At 43.7% G+C, this 19,192-nt stretch overlaps 1 protein-coding gene across 9 annotated transcripts in view; it reads right to left on the bottom strand.

Annotated features, from left to right (window-relative positions):
- kmt2cb (lysine (K)-specific methyltransferase 2Cb) overlaps positions 1 to 19,192 on the bottom strand; it is a 65,606-nt gene that overhangs the window by 24,556 nt on the left and 21,858 nt on the right. For 6 of the 9 annotated variants that reach the window (XM_072363561.1, XM_072363564.1, XM_072363559.1 and 3 more), the window contains exons 6-27: positions 18,968 to 19,077; positions 18,739 to 18,848; positions 18,039 to 18,201; positions 17,765 to 17,936; positions 16,642 to 16,756; positions 15,202 to 15,377; positions 14,711 to 15,057; positions 10,793 to 10,873; positions 9,787 to 10,508; positions 8,248 to 8,367; positions 6,175 to 6,303; positions 5,804 to 5,908; positions 4,955 to 5,059; positions 4,677 to 4,858; positions 4,157 to 4,321; positions 3,949 to 4,055; positions 3,743 to 3,814; positions 3,391 to 3,603; positions 2,865 to 2,984; positions 2,468 to 2,593; positions 2,216 to 2,346; positions 967 to 1,156 (exon numbers count right to left, since the gene is read on the bottom strand). In XM_072363561.1, coding sequence (XP_072219662.1) covers positions 967 to 1,156; positions 2,216 to 2,346; positions 2,468 to 2,593; positions 2,865 to 2,984; positions 3,391 to 3,603; positions 3,743 to 3,814; positions 3,949 to 4,055; positions 4,157 to 4,321; positions 4,677 to 4,858; positions 4,955 to 5,059; positions 5,804 to 5,908; positions 6,175 to 6,303; positions 8,248 to 8,367; positions 9,787 to 10,508; positions 10,793 to 10,873; positions 14,711 to 15,057; positions 15,202 to 15,377; positions 16,642 to 16,756; positions 17,765 to 17,936; positions 18,039 to 18,201; positions 18,739 to 18,848; positions 18,968 to 19,077 — 3,761 coding nt within the window. The remainder of the gene's footprint in view (positions 1 to 966; positions 1,157 to 2,215; positions 2,347 to 2,467; positions 2,594 to 2,864; positions 2,985 to 3,390; positions 3,604 to 3,742; positions 3,815 to 3,948; positions 4,056 to 4,156; positions 4,322 to 4,676; positions 4,859 to 4,954; positions 5,060 to 5,803; positions 5,909 to 6,174; positions 6,304 to 8,247; positions 8,368 to 9,786; positions 10,509 to 10,792; positions 10,874 to 14,710; positions 15,058 to 15,201; positions 15,378 to 16,641; positions 16,757 to 17,764; positions 17,937 to 18,038; positions 18,202 to 18,738; positions 18,849 to 18,967; positions 19,078 to 19,192) is intronic. The other 3 variants (XM_072363567.1, XM_072363562.1, XM_072363565.1) reach the window with 2 other exon arrangements.

Consider the following 19,192-nt stretch of genomic DNA (forward strand, 5'->3'; position numbering starts at 1 on the left):
TGATAGCCTCAACCCAGAAGGGTGCTAACAGGGCTGTTTTTTTAGGGGATGAGATCTATACACCAGGACCCGGTTTAGAGGGCCAGGGAACAGGCCCTTAAACACAACTGTGCTCCTGGAAAATGTCCCTGTGGTCGAAATGCAGCTTAACAGCTGTTTCCCGGTGCCGGAATTTGCACGTTTGTCGATGACGTGACAAACTCAGAACGCATTTATTTTTGCTTTACTCAGACTTGGAGCCGTTGATGCTGAACTTCTGGAATCTGTCCATGATTGGCTTTGCTTTACAGTAACTTATTGGGGGAATGAAAAGACATTTCTAAGGGCTTCATTCTTGGTAAAAATGAGATCTGAGGACAGACTGAAAGCGTTGGCAAAGACATGCGACTGTTCTGCCTTTTGTTTTCTGACTGCACATCCATGCAGGTCGGTACAAAGGCTATATGCTATTTGTTGAAAAATAAAAACCAAACACAAAGCTCTAAAGAGCAAGAGGCACAAAGTGGAAAGGTGAAACAAAGTAAGCTTACAAAGAGAATGTTAACTAAAACTTCAGCTGCTGAAACAAACTTCCTTTGCGAATAATCACATTATCATGTTTCGTTTAGTAGTAAAGTGAGAGAAGCTGCAGAAGAAAAACTGACAGGTAAAGTAAATTAACCCTGAGCACTCCTGACTTTATCGTCTGAAGTGGTGAGATGCAGCTTGGACATGTTTCCACCTGACGTGCATCATGTCCACACACTGAAAATTATATATACTCTTACTAAATGATGACATTAGCAGGAACAAGGCAATGAAATTAAATCTTTTTCTAGCACATCTGCCTGGATTCCTTTCCAGCGGTGGTTTAATTCATGTCTTTTGCAGTTTTTGTTAATACCAAATATTTAGTTTAATGCAACGCTAAGAATCAGTGAACAGTTCCACCTGTGATCCTGGAGAATGGAACGAGTAAATACATACGTGCTGCTTGTCTGGTAGGAATAGATGTTGTTGAAGCGCTTAGCAGCGGGTCTGATGATGAGTCCAGGAAACTGGTAGAGGAGCGCTTCCTCTCCACTTGGGTTTGCCCATCTTCCAGAAGGCCCGATTCGACCCCCTGCTGCCTGCTCTGCTTGCTTTTGTCAAGTAGGTCTCTTCCAAAGAAAGCCTCCTGAAAGTGGCAACACATGGCACCAGTCACAACACGTTTCTGAGCTATCTTTGTTGATTTGATTCCCAGAAAAAGTACCACCCCTATTACATGGAAAATAATCAGCATCTGCTGAAGGCCCAGGACAACTAAAGTGAAACTGAAACTCAGACTAAAAGTTCTATGGGGCCTGAACTTTGTCTGCACGTACTTCCCCAAACCAAATGCTTCCACAAGTCTTCAACTATACTCAACAACATGGAAATGCAGCTCACTGCTGCACTGACATTAAAAGCCAAATGTGTTGTACCCTTAATAATTAATGAAATATTCTCCACTGTGTCAGACTTTTACGTTACTCTTCACATCCCCTTCTTGCCTGTTCTGTGGTGGGATAAAGAGCTGCCCTGACAACTGCCGGTGGCTTAATGCACATCACATATCCATGTTGGAGCCAACACAAGGTGACACTGAGATACTGCTATGGGACAAGGAGCCTTGAAGTCAGCTCCAGTTAAGCCTTTGTATGTCAATTCACTACTGAGACAGGGGCCATTTAAAGAGTTATGATCAGAGGCAAGTATCCTTCACTGAGAGTTCCTTTAGGCTGTTCCTCTTTCAGTAATCCTACAGAAGGGGCTCTGTGCACTAAAGTTGTGCAAATAGTTTTAAGGCAGTGTACTTTGGATTCCCAACCTTCCCAAGGGTGAGATAAAACTCATTTTATGAATACATGGCATGACATGAAAAGACAATCTCCGGATATAAAAAAAAGCACATTTGCAGAAGAAAACAAAAATAGATTTACTAACATCTGATTAACGACTATTTTAGTCTTCTTTCCTCACAACAAATAGAGCTTTTACTGCACGCGATCTTTAAAATGAGCTAACAGTTGTGGAATAAAAACTATTGAGTATTTAATCAATTTATAATCCAATTACCTGGTGGGTATAGTGGTTTGTGCTATAAAGTTACACAACACACTCAGATCAAATGTAATCTCATTCACTTGTTTTATCAACTATTAGGCTGCTGATTACGTGCCGCACTAAGTGTTTTCTATTGGCGGTGACAAACCTGTAGGTAGGTGGGAAAAGCCTCCTCCAGTTTAGTTTTCTTCTTCCGGTAGCGTTTCTTTATCTTTTCCGGAACCTCCGGTCCAGGGGGCATCTCATCCACAGGAGTATCTGGCAGCGCCTCTGCCCAGCCTTAGCAAAATTAAACAAGAAGAAGAATCGGTTCAAGGTCCGGTGTAAATTCGTGTTGTAAAATAGGTATAAAATGATGACATAACACTGTAACTTGTGTAGATTATTCATGTGTGCAGACCTTCGTCTTTCCCGATGGGATTCTCAGACACAGAGCCGGAAGAGTCTTTCCTGCAGAGTGCTCGCTTAGCTTTGCCTGGACCTTGGCCTGGACGGCTCCTCTGGCGGACCATGAACCCACCAATGCCTTGTAAAAACAAATTAGAAGTGATCTCTCAATCTATATACACCCAATCAATACAATTCCCCTTACAGTGTTGTTCAATATGAAATATAATAACCCTTGAATGTACGTTTCTACTAACTGGCCTATATATTAAAGCTTAGAAAGCCCACACAGAACCTTCGGTGCATCAGAGGCCGTGAGATGGCAGTGCTTTGCTACAGCCACAACGTCAGGCATCTACTGCACCATTTTCCGCTTCAAGGGAGCTGTCTCCTTCAATCAGGTGCCCTACCCGGCCGGTACGGTTTCCTCTTCCTCTTCTTGCCGCCGTCGGCCCCCTTGGAGTCATCCTCCACTGGCTCTCGCTCCAGGCTTGAGTCAGACTTTGCCTCACAATCGAGGAGCTCCGCCTCTGTGTGAGGGAGAGAGAAGTGATGATGAGTGACAGCCTTGCAGCTGAGGACACTCCAGCCAGGCCCCTTAATACAGCACCAGAGTCAATTCTGTCTGAATCCCACTGACTGGCAAGACGGCAGCCTGACTGAATTGAACTTGGCTAGTCCCATGATTTCCAGAGGGACTTTTTTTTTTTGCCTTGTATTCAACTAATAAGGTTGTAAAAAGGAGCTGGTGAACTGTACCAAGCAAAGACCTTGTCTACTTTAACCTTCCGAAGCCCTTTCATACTGACACTTCAATCTCCACGGGAACAGCAAATAAGACCACAAATGGGACAACACACAAAATATCGCAAAAGCAAAAAATGATGGGTGCACACATGCAGATGAAAGAACAAACTTGTCTGAGATAACGAGTACCTCTGTTGTCTTCTATGTCTTCATCTCGAGAGAGTTCTAAAAGTGTGTCCAAAGGAGCCTGAAGCACCGCCACGCTGTTCTGGTTAATGATCTTCAGCTTCAGTTTTGGCTTATTTTTCCGTCGCCGTGACGCTGTAGCAGATAAGCTCTGGAGCTGGCAGAGCCCCGACTCCGTCAAACAAACACCGTCCTGGGTGTAGGTTCTCGACAGATCTGAAGAGACAAAAGAGAAATGAGTACGTGCAGATAGAGTGAGCATATAACCTTTGAACTAAAGTCAAATCAACAGCCAGGAGAAAGAAAATGTATATATTTCTGCTGCATTAATTATCCATCAATTGTGATAACTTACCGATTTCTTTCGCCTTTGTGACAATCGGTGTCACAACCAGTGGCTCAGTGATGTCTCTGGTCTTAGTCACAACTGCGGCAGCACCAGACACACAAAAGCAATTTAACAAATCAGCATACCGAGAAATACCGAGAAACGTGTCACTTTGAGGTCTATTTAGTCTAAGGAAGACACAGAAACATTTCGATGAGTCACTACGCTCCCACCTTTAGTGGTCTTGAAAGTTCGGCACATTGTGCAGTCGAAGCAGCTCTCTGCAGCTTTTTCTACATCATCTTCTGAGTGGAGACCCTGACAGGAGGCATGAAACCATCTACAAGCAGGAGAAGGAGTTTAGAATATGTGCCGATTGTTACAGAGAATTAGTTGAGACGTGTCATTCTGAGCTGGCCGTTTCACAGAAATACCGCACACCTGTCACACTGGCGGCACTGCACAATGACGGTGCCCTCGCTGTAGTCCAGCAGACAGACCGGGCACGAAGCGAGGCTGGCACAGGGAGCACACTGGGTGTAATTATTCTGCCACTCACACCTCAGGCCCGGGGTGGTGGCACCACACTGGGTACAGGACACACACCTGCAGGTGATGAGGAAGCAGAGGTCATTAAACCAGGTTAGCTCAAAAAAGGATGAAGTGATAACTGCACTGGGGAAAAAAAAAAAAAAAAAAAAGAAAAATCCTTCCAGCTGTCCTAATTCCCCCCCATTCGTTTTGTGCGATTTCTACTTTTTTGGTCTGATTTTCACTGAGATGGGCAAGAAATGACAACAAATCAAGGCGATTAGTAAGAGGTGAAATGAGGTTAATAACCACAGCTGCTTACTATAAGAGTAAATCTTTCTCATTTTGCAGCTCCAACACAAGTTCAGCTCTCATAAAATGATTTTCTGCTCGAAACGCATTTGAGCGAGATGATCAAAGAACCGCTCACCACTTGCACTTCCAGCTGTCCTTGGGAACATTCTGCAGCGGAGGGTCCAGGCAGTATGTGTGGTAGCTGATGTCACAGTCATCGCATAGCAGCAAGCGGCCAGGATCTGTGGCTTGGCCACAGGCTTCGCACACTGTACACTCCAGACAGCGCCAGCCTTTACTTAGCACCACCTTGGTGATCTGGGGAAGGGAATGCAACCATAGCTCAGATTTTGTTCCAAAGCTTTGCAGGTCTGTACGGGGAATTTTTCTGAGCTGATAATAAGGATACCTCACCTTTATGCCGACACAGAATGGATGATAGCATTGGCCACACTGAGCACAGGCTAAGAGACGACCCTCTGCACCGAGACCAAAACTCCCACACACCACACACATGTCCTAAAAAAAAATTAAAAGCCATAAGTAACCCGATTCGAGTCCAGTAATGACAGTAAGCTTTACGTGAGAACAGATCTGGTTATTCCTGTTTTATAAGTTCAAACATTTTCCGATTAGCCTCACTGATAAGTGGTTTTCTTAAGGCCACACAGTGGTTTAGTCCCAATCCCTTGAGTTCCCTTCGCATTGTTGGTGGAAATGCTCTTACTTTCACTATTAAACCGAGCCGTGAGTTCTGCTGTTTTTTTACGATTTGATTTCACCAAACGTTTAGGTGATCACAATCGCTCCAGATTGTTTTTTTTCTCCAACCATATTTCTTCCTCAATGGTTCCCCACTATCCTTCTAGTTTGTAATAATGCGTAGGACAGTTCTTAACCAGTTCTTTTAGTAGTTTCAGCAATCTTTCCTTTGCTTGATGCGTGCCAATAATTTGACCCTTCTGAAACAGATTAACATCTTTTCCACGACCACAGGATGCGTCCTCCAACAAAGAAACGAGAAGCTCCTCACTGCATCAGTTAGGGTTAAAGAACTTCCTGCCAGCTGAAAATATATAATATACATGTGTACATATGCTGGATGACTGACTGCGCTTCCTGCAGGCAGCTGACAGTATCTCCAAAGGAATTAAATATCTCAAATGGGAACAATCTTTAAGCAAGGATTTAAATTCAGGCCATCTAACATGAATGCTAAAATTAACCGACTGAGTCGGAATGCTAAAGTTTAGGAAAGGGCACCTGTTTTAGTGTGAAACTGTCATTGCTGGAGAATATGACCACTGTGTTATGCATTGCATTTTCCTCCTCCTCCTTCACTGGGTATTGCATTTCTACTGTAGTGACCTGCATATCAGAAGAAAATGACAAACAGAAAAGTAGAGGTGAGACGGCAGAGGCCATAAAACCATTTTCATTACACAGATCCCACTGAGGAGCATGTTTCTCTGTTGCAGCATTAGCAAAGTACACGAAAATTACAACCTTTATCATCAAATTAAACTAGCGTTAATACAGTTGCTACATACAAAACATCATCAGTGTCTTCCGCTAGAGATAAACAAACATTTATGTATGATTCGATTTTTGCAAAAGATGTAGAGATTCCATACAGCTGTCCATACCCCAGGGTTGATACTGGGGCCGATTCCATTCTTTCCTCTGGCTCTGCCGCGTCCAGCTCTACCTGACAGGCCAGCCCCTCTGGGCCTCCTTCTCCCAGGGAAGCCTGAGCCTCGACCCTATGCACAAAAACGAGAAGGAAAAGAAGATAATCAAAAGCCTCTCGTCCACACTCTTACCCTAGTGGCGGGCTGAAGAGATTTGAACCTCAAGAACTTGTTAAAATTCTGAAAACAAGCTGTGAAGGAGGAGTTGCATCAAAAATGCTTATGCATTGCGTTGCACATAGTTGCAGCTACTCAATGCTTGCTGCTGCCCGACATGCATAGAGGATGCTCAGAGTAATCTGCACAGGCACCACAGCGAACAGACACTCCCTTTCTCATTACCATAAACAGCCACCGAAAACCTTCATGCACACGAGTACCAGACGTCAGTCACTGCCTGATGTAACCGCACTTTTGAGCCGCTGCTTTTTCTTATTTCATGAACTACGCTAGCAGTGTTTAGTAAATGAATACATAAAGGAAAGCGAATCAGTTTTTCCAAAAATGGTTTAAAAGCAGGACACATGCGCCCTGGCTGGGGAGGTGAGAGCTGAGAAAAGGGAGATTTCTCGGTTTGCAAGAACCATAATCTTGAATGTTAGCCACCCTTTTATCACTTTTCAGATGCTTAAAGCTTAAGGATTCCACCGGTGTATGCAACCTTCCAGCTCCCTCCTGCAAGCCTCCACTCTCTTCACAATTAAAGCAGAGAGAAAACATTGAGGTGCAAAGACAGCAGGCACGTGAGCAAGGTGAGAAGGTTTTCTTTTTCTGTGTGTGTGTGTGTGTGTGTGTGTGTGTGTGTGTGTGTGTGTGTGTGTGTGTCCCTCGCTGTGGCACAGTCCAACACTTTTTTGTTGCAGAAGATTGACCAAGAAATCACATCAGCAGGCAAATATCAATCCTTCCAATGGAAATCTACTGAATAACCGCCTCACTTACACTCCACTCCCACCCACTACATACGATGTCCCCTCTCCATGACTTTTGGCACAGACTGAGGACTGGAAGTCTCATTCTTGCAGCAAGAAAAGATAAAGTGGCTTATCTAGCACACAATCACTTGTTGGATAGTTTCAGTGAATGTTGGCGACATCACCATTAAAACTCAAAATGTACTCAGCTGTGATGAAAGTGCCTTCAGTGTTTAACAGATACGGTAGACCTACACACAACACTAATTTCAACAAACTGCTCTTACGACAGACTTTTGCAAACAGCGCGCAGCATCGCCATGGTTTTAAAAAAAAAAAGAAACGTCAAATGTGAAAAGGAGTGAAACAAAATTTCTCATTAATCATCCCGAATCGCCGAGGAGGAAAAGCAAAGAAAACACCACCATTCTTGACATTTTTCTAATTGATGAAAATGGATGAGCTCGTCCTGTGAGCCAGTAATTAAAATGAAGAAAAAAAAAAAAGCTCACACCAGTTCATGTTTCACTGTCTTTGGCACACTTCCAACAGAACCCTCAACCTAATCCTGACTGCAAAATGTGTCTGACTGAGCCTTCCAAAACATACCCCAAAAATCCCTTTACACTTTGCTCACATTTGGCCCAGATTCTAAACTGATGGCAAAGAAATAGTACGATGATGCATAGCCTGCTGTGGAACCCGACTATGTACAACCAAATGTGACCGACCGTCACCGGGCTTTGTTAAGAGTGCAGGCTATAAACATGGCAATGACTCGGCTCTGTCAAACCAAAGGACAATTTTACTAGACAAAATGTTGCTCGATAAATACTTGAACAGGTGTGAATGAGACAGTAGAAGCGTTAATTGACCACTCAATTGAACTTGGAACCAAATATAGCCATACATTTCAGTTTGAGTCATTAGCTTAAGCGTCAAGCTTCTGACTCTTCCTCTCACTGTAATGTAGTGGTCATTTTTAGTGATGGCCAAGTATACATCAGTGACAATCAAGAACACTCGGGGAGTGTGTGTCACAACAGTAAGGACAGAGGGGGCAGCTGCTGCCCAGCCTTCTCTGATGAGCCACTGTATTTACCACTCTGATGCTCCACCCGGGGCTGCCAGAGGACTGCCTGGTCTTTGGGTCCCACCCCTCAGGCTGGTCTGGTGACCAGGACAAGGGTGAGCTCACACAGCTATGGGGGCTCCATGCACCCTAAGGTAAGGAGGGATGGGTGAGAGAGTGAGAGAGAGGGAGGGAGGGAGGGAGGAGGAGGGCGACAAAACGCAGCAACTTAAAAACAAAGCCAGCAAAGAAACAAAACATACAAAAAAAAAAAAAAGATGTTAGAGAAATGTGGTGAGCATCTAATGTAACTTTTGGGGGAAATCACTTGATGTACACCTGACGAAGCAGGGCTAAATATCTGAGGTGCCAAAACATGTAGAAGGTAATGATTAGAGTACATTCTGTGATCAAGACAAAAGCCGTCATGCAACTAGTTCAAGAAGCAACTTTCCAAAAGGCTCTTCTACGAGCAAAATGAAGAGCACAAATTTGTTAGTTTCATTGCAAGCAACAGAATTTTTCTAGGATAACGCAGCACTTTAGAGGGGGAAAAAAAAAAATACTGCTATATCTTGGATAAAGCAGGAGGAGGAGCCGTATCAGAACAGCAAAACACGAGAGAGGCAAAGTTTAGAGTTTTTAGTAGAGATTTCTCTTGATTTTGTGTCACAAATTAGTTTAAGCCCCGTGATGCTAATCCAGACTGATGGGATATAACATTTGCAAAAAATACTGTGTCTACTAATTCATCCTCAGCAGCATCATTTATAATATATTGTAACCGGGGTTGCGTTTTAGTTCCCATCATCCCTTTCCCGGGAGAGTCTCCATTCAGTCACAATACACTGAGACACCAATACAAGGAGACTCAAAGTTTAACAGCCACAGTGACCTACTTGCCATTCTTGGTATAACATGGACAACACTGGGATGTGGTAATGGCAATTATCAGTGTTACTTGTGACTTGACGAATGCTTATCTCCGACAGATCAATGACAAGACACATGTTTGTGACATGAGATGGTATGAGAGGCTGATGATAATGCTTGAGATGGAATGCAGCAAGGACCATCAGATAAAGGTGTTTAAGCCTTAAAAAAAACCCCAAAAAACCAATTCAAACTGGTAAAAAAAAAACAGAAACAAAGAATGCCGACTGGGACACGCATACACTCTGTGACTAATAAACGTGAAAAGAGAGCAGGGAGTTTAGAGAGGCTTACATTCGATATCCTTTGTTCTGTCATGCTCGTGTAGTGCACTGAATGCTGTAACTTTACTGAGAAGCACTTTCAAACAGAATTGAAAAATTTATCACAAGTCGTACAAGCTGCTTCGACCATCTCGCTGCTACAGAAAACAATCCAATTTCATACTGTAGAGCCAACAGGATGGACACACACACACACACACACACACACACACAGTACACAAGTAACCAGGCACCAATTATTAAACCATAATCCTTGGATTTTTCCTTTTTTTCCATGGGCTGGGGCAGTGAATAAACCAGACGGTTCCAGCAGATATCAGTGATTCTTATGAGATCGTATTCAGGTTCATACCTGTTTCACTCGTGGCCTCCCAGGAGAAAACTTCCTCTTGGTGATGGCTGGTTTTCCCATGCCAATCTTCGGCGTAAAAGGTACAAGGGTTGTTGTTGGTATTACACTGCTGTGGTCGCTCTGCAAGGGCAGGGTGTGGGTGTGGGTCTGGGGGGATTCTCTGAGAGGTGTCCCTCGAGCCAGGGGGCAGGAGTGGGAGGGAGAAGAAACCATTTCAGCTAATCTTTCCACAGATGTTTTGAAGGGCTTCTCCTCTAAAGACAAGCTGGGAAATGACAGCATGGGCTTGCTGTCCAGAGTAGTGTCCATCTCTTCTGAAGTATCTGAAGCTGTGGTCTTAACAGTGTCTGCCAGCGTAATGTGAAATAAGCCCTCATTCCTCTCCTTGTTGAGTTCTTTTGGAGCAGTTTCCAGTGAAGAAGCCCCAACTACATCCATACTTGAAGGCTTGGATAGCGTGACTTCTGCTGGTTGGTCCATGAAAGGTACTGATTTAGTACTTGGTTCTTTGGTGGTCGAGATGATGGCCTTAAAATCCGTTGTGCTGGGGTTGACCTGCTCGGGGCAGGCCTCTGTGTTTGCTGGTTTGATTTGCAAAGTGGCATCCTGTGTCTGTGGTACCTCCATCGGCTGTTGGGCTGGAAAAGATTCCTGGCTCTGAGTCGCTGAGGGCGCAGGACTTTCTGTAGATGTGAGCTGGGCTCTAGCTGCTGGTTTTGATTCTGAGGGAGTGCGGAAAAAAAAAGACGTGGTCATGACAAAATATATCTTTATATATCAGATGCTGGATTCAAAGATAATAAAAAAAGCAGAAAAAAACAGACATAGAAACCAACAATGTCATGCTAATGGTTTCAAGTGATCAATTTTGATTTGTGGAGAAAATCCCTGAGTTACCTTGTCTTAAAACATTTAACACTTACAACACAGTTCACCATTACATTCATGTAAATCAATGAGGATCCAATTATGTAGACAACTCACTTAATGGGCTTCATGTACAAACCTGGTGTGAATTCTGCTGGATCTTTGTTGACAGACGGTTCAGTAACTTTTGTCTCCACAACGTCGGCTCCCCCCAAAGCTTCTAAAACAGAGCACATTAACCATAATCAGTGTATATAAATACTCTGATTAGACCACACATGAAGAAAAAACAATCATAGAGTGTGAATGCGAATATCTCCTAACAGGAAAAGCTCTGTGGACGGGAGGAAAGCGAGAGCGGCTGCAGAAAGGATGCGAGCTAAAACCGTGGGCTTTATTTCCGCATCAATCAAATGTCCTCCACATTCTCACTATTTGGTTTTCCAGTGTGCCCCCACCCCCCCTTTTTCATTTGGTTTAGTATCAGAGACATCAATGAATTTAACTCGACTGGTATGAATAGCACCAGTCATTCCTGGCATTTAGGAATCAACACATAGAGCCAACATTCTGCCCGACAGCATCTGACAGTACAGACAGCCCAGTCTTAAGGGGGCACCCACTATTTCAATCCACAACTTCCCATGTCACTCTGATCCTGACACACACATGCACCTGCAACGCATCTCTGCCAGGGAAGGGAGTAACCATGACAACCAACATCCCAGGGACTGTGTGCTCTGGGCTCATGACTGTGCAGCTTGCAGGTGCTCATCCGGTGCACATGCCAGAAAGTCAATTAGGGAGATCGGCCTACGACCATCTCTTGCCATCAGCCATTGACCGAGCTGAACACGCATTCGCATTGATATCACCGCCCTACTTCCTACGTCCCAAACGTGGAATAAGGATACGTCTCCTGGATTAAAACACAGCTCAAGCAGCAACAAACACCTGAAGTCAGCTCTAACCTTCACCCACAGAGTGCGTTTAACTTCATCTGTCAGCTGAGCCGCCATAAGCCTTCTGTTAAACCCTGAGTGGTTGTACATCCTGGCAAGAGATGAAAAGCGCTGGCTAAGAACTTTAATTGCATTACATGTGCGGCGGGATTGGCAGCATCGTTATCATCATCTCACAAATATCAAAGTATATTCCACTTATACATTTTTAAGAGGAAGTACAGCAGCTACACCTCAAATGGCCAATTTAAAATGTCACAGTTTAAATGTAACAAATCGAAGAGCCTTTACACCCACAACCCCCAAGTAAGAGGTTTGTAGTTTAAAAGAAACACACAAAAAAATTAATAAGATGAAAAATGCTGCAGATCTTTTAGGGTGCTCAATCTAAACCTTCAAAAGCTAAAATGAATCAAATGAATAAACGGCCCACAAACATTTAAAGGGGAGATTCGTAGAAAACAATGTTTAAAAACATCAAGAGTTAAAAAGCAACGACTATGACGTTGCTTAGAACCGCCTACACGCTACGAAAAGAGACTCCTGTAATACCACTTTTGACCACAAGAGGAGACATGACTCACACCATCATCCCGACTGCCCAGGGGCAAAATCAAAAAAGAGGCGCTATTTTTTGAGGAGATACGGCCGAACCCATTTTTTTAAAAGAGCGACTGCTGTTTGCAGCCACGTTTGTGCTAAAAACCGAGCTAATAATGTAAACCGTACACCAGTAAAGGCAGCGGTGTCACACTGACTGCCCACACAGTATTGGCTATAAGATCAAAATGAGGGGAATTTCCGTCTTATTGTTAGATGTTAGGCGGCTAATTTTCTTGATAATAGAGCTGTTAAAATGAAAGGAACGGTAGTAATGGACAAGCAGCTGAAGAGCTGAAGAGCAGCTTCCCTCTTGCTGAAAAATCCAGTTGGCTGAAAAGAAAGAAAAAAAAAGGAATGGAAACATAAACCTCATGTCGTCAAACTTTTCGAAGCCCAAAGATACAAAATCCCCCTTTATAATGTCATGAGAAAGCATTGCTTTGCCAGCAAAACCAAATGACGAGACTGAAAAAAATTTAGCAAAACGAGAACACGTGTGCGTGGTGAGCAGAGCAACAGGCTTTGTGAGCTGCAATGTATGAGTAAGCATTGCTCCAAGGCGGGTTAGCAGACAAGGGATCTGTGATATAATCACCATCATGGTACTCTTCTCTGCAGTCAGTGGAGTCTGCTGCTTAGTGAGGAGAGGGCAACATAGCTGCCACCGTCATCCCCAGCTTACTGTACGTGTACTTGATATTCCATTCTAGCTGCGGCAGACATCGCATGGCCCAGATTTCATATGCGGTCCAGTGCAACCAAAACATAAGACAGAAACACTGTGACTAGCAGAAACAATAGCCAGACACAGACAAAGGACCGGTGCCTCTCCTTCAACAATGCCCTCAAAATGGTCCTGGTCATAGGTATCTGAGTCCCAATTAAAACCCTCTTTAATCTAGTCAGCTAAATATGTCTGAAGCTTGAATTGAAAAGCTTCAGGTCATTGTTTAAAGTATGATATGAACGCAGCTCTGCTAATGACCTGCTTCTAGTAGCCACAATGAGATAAATTAACAAATATGACAAACACAAAACGTTGTTTCAGCAAAAAAAAAAAAGAAGAAATTCTAGACTAGTTTATCAATCCCCCCCATCGCCCCCCAGGACTCATGAGGAAGTTTGGTCAAGTCTGAGTAACCAAAGCCCTGTACACACAAACATCGGTATTTTCACAACTGCAGCTTTTCCAAGCGTTTAGCACACATCGTCCACATGGAAACACAGTTTTGGGCACCGACATCAAACTCTTTGGAACACACCTTCCAAGGTAAAGCTTTTCACTGCCTCCGATTGGAAGGTTTTTGGCTCAGGTTGTGTGCCGTTTCTCCTTCGTCCGACATCATAACACGGGCTGAATTCCCTTTTGTTGACATGGTAATGGGAGAGATTGGCAAGATATTGCCAGCGCTAACCTTTTATTTTTTACATATTTGCACATAAATGTATTTAGTTTGACTATTTTAAAGAACGGAGGTGTGTCAGAACGCGCTGCAGAGCTCACTGCTACATAAACGGATGACAGGATCCAAAACGATGAGCACCTCGAGTTGTCAGAACAACTTTGGCAATAAAGTGGTTGCAGCGAGTTGCTCTGCCGACACACTGAAGGAAGACGGCTATGATGAGATTACCTGCCCGCAGACCAGCGCACAGAACTGTTTAGCACCCTATGGAAGATTACTAATGATAGCGAATGCTTTTGGATGGTCATTAAAAGGGATTTGGACCGTAATAACAAGTTTTATCGCTTTTACCCTGAGTGCATGCAGTTAGCTGTTACTATGGAGCTTGTGTTGCTTCTATATGGATGGAGGGTTTATTTTTGCAAGCGTTGCCATTTGGATATGATCCATTGATTATTTTGGAAGAGGAAAAATAGTGTTCATGTGTACTTGGCCAAAGACCAAATGGAAGTTACCTGCAAATCATATCTGTTAGCAATTTAAATAAAAGCAGACTTGACTGCTCATCTCATCCTTAGGTTCTTCTGTTAGTTGTGCCGTTTAACTGTTGACATGCACTTCAACGTCATCTAAAAGATAAGTGCTCTCTAAAGTAAAGCTGGTGATCAATTCTTCATTCAAACCATAGAATAACAAAGGCAAAATGGTTGCTTTAATCTGCTGCAAGTAGGACAAAATCCAGTCATTTGGGAGTCCCCAGGTGATCCTTCAAGAGAAAGCACATCTCACTGATCTTAATCCACAGAGCTCTCCTCTCAGTTTTCTTATTTGCATAACCTGCAACTTCATCAGCACCATCCAAATAACCTAAACTCTGAACTGTCTCATTTCCATCATATAACCTGGTGGCTGGTGTATGATGTGTGTGCAATTTTGGATAATCAAAAGAGTAAATTTCATCACAGTAAGGCATGACTTGCATATTGATAAAAACTCTTGAGACACAGGATGAAGTTATACAAGTAGATAGAAATAATAGACTTCATCAAAAAGAGAAATAGAGAAATAGATAAAACAAAGACCCACCAGGCTTCTGGTCTGATGTGGCCAACTTCTCCTCCTGGACGGTAGCCTGAACAGGCTCTGGATCAGCGTGCAATGGAACAGCATGTAATTCCGGTTTGGGGTCATTGTGCATTTCAGGCAGGCGCATGCCAGGTTCTAGGTTTGTGTGCTTTTGAGCCAGCTGTAGGTCAGTTTCAGAGTCTGTGTGCATGGGGGCTGGCTGAGGGCTGAGCTCTGGGCCAATGTCCATCTCCTCTGCTTGTAGTGCCTGCTCTGCAGGAGCCCTGCAGTTGGAACAAATGTAGTCCTCTCTGGGGTGGATTTCTGCTTGGCCTGAGTTCTGACGCTCACACTCCAGGTGAAGCCATCTGAACCGAGTGCAAAGAAATTGAGTGAGATTGTCCAACAGATATATCTGCACTAGCAGAATTTGATATATTTAGCTTTTTGTTTTTCCCCCCCAAGAGTGTTACAGAATTAAAACAGGAACAGAAAAAGCACACGTCCCTTACCTTTTACAAGTTTGGCAGAGAAGTAAGTCTTTGTGATGCTCGGGATCCAGGATGGAAGAACACATAGGACAGCACAGAGAAGGGTCCTGGTTTTGGACACAGTTCTCACATAATAGGCTGGTATGGTGCCACTGGCCACTGGTTCGTGTTCCACACTGTAGGCAGACTCTGCAGTTCTGAAGAGAAAAGTCACAAGGCAAGCAAAGCCATTCAGACCCTGTGCAGTAAGAACAGGCAGACCTGCCATCTTTTTCATAAAATACAGCCAGGAAACCAGTCTTGACCCACAGTGGACGTGTGCACCTAAATATGATGACTTTTTCTGGCAAAACGTGTTTGGTAAAGGTAAGAAATGTGAAAATGAATAAATAAATGAATAGTGGAGGATCAGAATGATCATTTTGACTGACCAATTTCAACAAATTAGATGTTGTGTTTGGACAGATTTGCAAACAACATTAAAAATGTTTCTGAATAATTTGAGATTCCAAAAGAAAAATCTAGGTTCTTGCTACTTGATGCTGGAACTTGAGGCCAAAATTTGTATGGCGCAGAATGGGAAGCAAAGCAGGTTCCTGAAAACTAGAATATAACATTAAATTAAAAATATTCAACATTATCATAATTCAATTCATGCTTAAGTGACAATATATTTAAACTAACCCGCCGTGTTAAATAGGTATACTCTGGACGAAGCATATTCTAAGCAGCACAGCGTGCATATAGTCTGTGACGCTTGTTAAATACTACAGCAAACACTGGGCCGAGGTAAAGGAAATCTACATGCATCCTTGTTTGACCAATTACCAACTCAGCTCGAGTAAGCGTTCTTTCTAAAGCACGGACTGCTGTTCTGGTACTTCTACAAACATAAAAATAGATAAGGAACAATGTAAGGCACTGAAACTGAAACAATGACTCACTCTATTGACCTGTGTGTCAGACAGAAAACATGACTCACAACAAAACTACCGTACGAGTGAGGACGGGCAGTCAGGTTTACATCGCTGCGCCGAGTCAAGACTTTACGTCACCTGCTGCCTCTTCCTCTGTGACCTAACGGCTGTATTAAAAATCAGGTGACGTGTCCAACATCCAGCTGAGGAACGAGAATGTTTGTGCATTTACCCACAGGCACACATCGCGTTACCCCTTTTGGGGCTTCGGCTGAAATGAAACCTCTAAGAAGTCAGCTGACGCGAGTCTTTTTCTAACCACCGAACATGCAACGCAAGCTAACGAAATGTTGTTCTTTTGGGTGGTAGACAAGTTATCCAGAGTCAGTGTTCTTTATCTTGAGTTTTTCTTATTTTTTTTAATTTTCAATGAATAATATTGCACACCTGGAAACGACCTGGGATCCACCACAACAAGTTGCCCCTTTACTCCAGTAAAATGGTTTGTACCCTGGTACCCTGCATTATATGAGATCTTTCCTACCTTACATCTCCATCCATTTGTTGGAAGAGAGTCAATAGCAGGTTGCAGACAGAAGGTATGGTAACCTTTATCGCACATATCACACACCAGCATTTTAGTGTCCTCTCCTGGGTTCCTACAAAGACAAAAGAGGAGAAGGCTGTGTGAAATGACACTAAAGAGGACTTTCATATCCTGCACATACACTGTAACAGACGGGTTTAAAAGCAATGTCATCACAGATGTGAGCGTGCACCGAGGGGGAAAAGGAGAAGCTCTCAAACGGTTTGTTTGGCAGGGACGGGCTCCTTAATACAGATAACAAGCTGGTAAACTTTACCAAATCGTCTGAAAAGTTGGATGGAATACTTTTCAACATTCTAAGTGGATCACAGACTTTTGCCAGAAGATGATTGTGGATCCGGGCCAGTAAGAGTGAACTGAGCTGCAAGTAAAGACTGTGCTGAGCTCAAAATGCAAAACTCTGATCAAATGTCACAAGACATGATAACTTAAAACTCCACAGAGAACATGACTGCTTTGAAATTTCCTGATAGTTAATTGTGACAATAAAGGAAACTTTCATTCTGTGACATTGAGATCCCGACACTGCTCCTGACAACGATTGGTTTGAGGTAACTAGTACAGTAGGTGTCATTTGTGTTAAACGTGGCAGGTTGTAAAGTGTGACTTGCCGTGAACATTATTACATATTGAGCCAAGTGAAGCTCACATTACTACCATGCTGCTGATATTGGCAAATAAAGAGAGCAGATTGCTATCGCAAGCCCATCCCACTTCATGAGAAAACCCTCGCTCATGTGCAAAATACCATACCCAGTGGCAACAAGGGACTGGGCTTTATGCAAATAGAAGTACTTAAAACTCAATGGATGGTGTGAGCAACCAGGCCCATTAGCCTTAGGTGCTTTTTAAATAAAGGTCAGAGGTTACATGATAAAGCTACAGGGAACATCTTCCAGTTAGCTCCTCACAAACCACAGAGGTAAACAAACAAGAAGGGAGCATGATGCCTGGCAGCGATGCAGAAATAACGGAGTATGAATAGTGAGAGACTAAGGAGAGTAGAGAACACCGTGCAGTGTAGTGGGATTTATTTAGGTGGGTGGTTAAACTGACTCACTTGCATGTCTGGCAGACTTTGCACTCGGGGCACTGCCAACCTGCCCTCCTTAGAGGGGTTACAGCCATGTCCAGGCACATCCCATGGTAATGCAGACCACAACTGGTGCAGAAGAGCTGGTCCAGTAGGTCCCCGGGGCTATCGCATAGCACGCAATTTAAATCATCTACAACTATGGACACAAAAATTAAAGAAACAGATCAGTTAGACAATATGATAACATATCGTGGATGTAGTGTCATTTTTACCAGTTGAACAATTTGACTAAACTTACATTTAGGAACTGCCAATTCAATATGTTCTGGGCAGAGGAGAGAGAGACTCCTGATATCCTGAAAGGTCCCAGCTGCCCCCGCACAGGGGTAATGGTAGAGTTGAGCACATCCTTCTGCACAGCACTTAATGGATGCTCCAAGGCGCTTACAGTATGCACAGTGCTGAGGAAGGAAAGATCACACGGTATTTCGAAAATGTTCTTTGCCGAGCAAAAGTCCACGAAAACAACCCAAATAATATGAATCGCGTTTACAATTGACTGCAGCAGCTTTTATAAAAACAGTGCTTATTCTTCAACGTCTCCAGAACAAGACCGCAGTTTAAAAGCAGCACCCTGATGATCACAGCACCCCCATTTCTCTCCGATCCATGAGTGCATACTAATAACCACTCTGGAGATCAAGTGGCAGTACTGCTATTGGGCCGCATGACCGATGGGCTGCAGACACAATCAGAGAGCCGTGAGCAGCACCACTGCTACTGCGAAGAGCCAAGCTGCCACGAGAGCTCTGCCCCATTGAGTGGCATGACCTTTTCCATTTCACAGCCGAGAGATCCACACTGCCTCGCCGACCTTTAACAGTCAGGCTGATCCATCAGCTTTCCTGTGCCTCACTAACGTAGGTCCTCTCTGCTGCCCAAACACATCAAGACGGTGTTAACACCCATTAGCCCGTGGGTGTTCTCTCTTCACTCACCTTTGTGCTCCCTGAGTCAATGGCTCTGTCCACATTAAGCAGAGATTGTCCCTCGCCCTCGCAAACACCATCGGACCACAAGGCACAACTCTGATGTGCCCAACATTGCCCTGAAAATTTCAAGTCATAACAGACAACAGAAGTGTGAATGACAACAAACTGAAGTCAAAGACATCCGAGGCGGAAAATTAACTCTTCGTTAACTGAGAAAAGAGTAATTGGGTTCTACCTGACTCAAAGAGAGACTGGACTTTAAAATCTTGTGGAAGTCCAACATGAGAAAGCTCATCCCAAAAACGACTGGTTGGATCTGGTTCTTCCTGGCAGGTTTCAGATCCGCTGAAACAAAGAAAAGGTGAAGCCAATGAGTGCAGTGACGAGAACCGTCCAAGTTGAGAACAATCTGTAGTTTTTACCAGAGCAGAGAAGATCGAAGAAGCTAAAGGGAACATTT

The sequence above is a fragment of the Leuresthes tenuis genome, unplaced genomic scaffold, assembly GCF_036924035.1.
Source record: "Leuresthes tenuis unplaced genomic scaffold, fLeuTen1.0.hap1 SCAF_14, whole genome shotgun sequence".
NCBI lineage: Eukaryota > Metazoa > Chordata > Actinopteri > Atheriniformes > Atherinopsidae > Leuresthes > Leuresthes tenuis.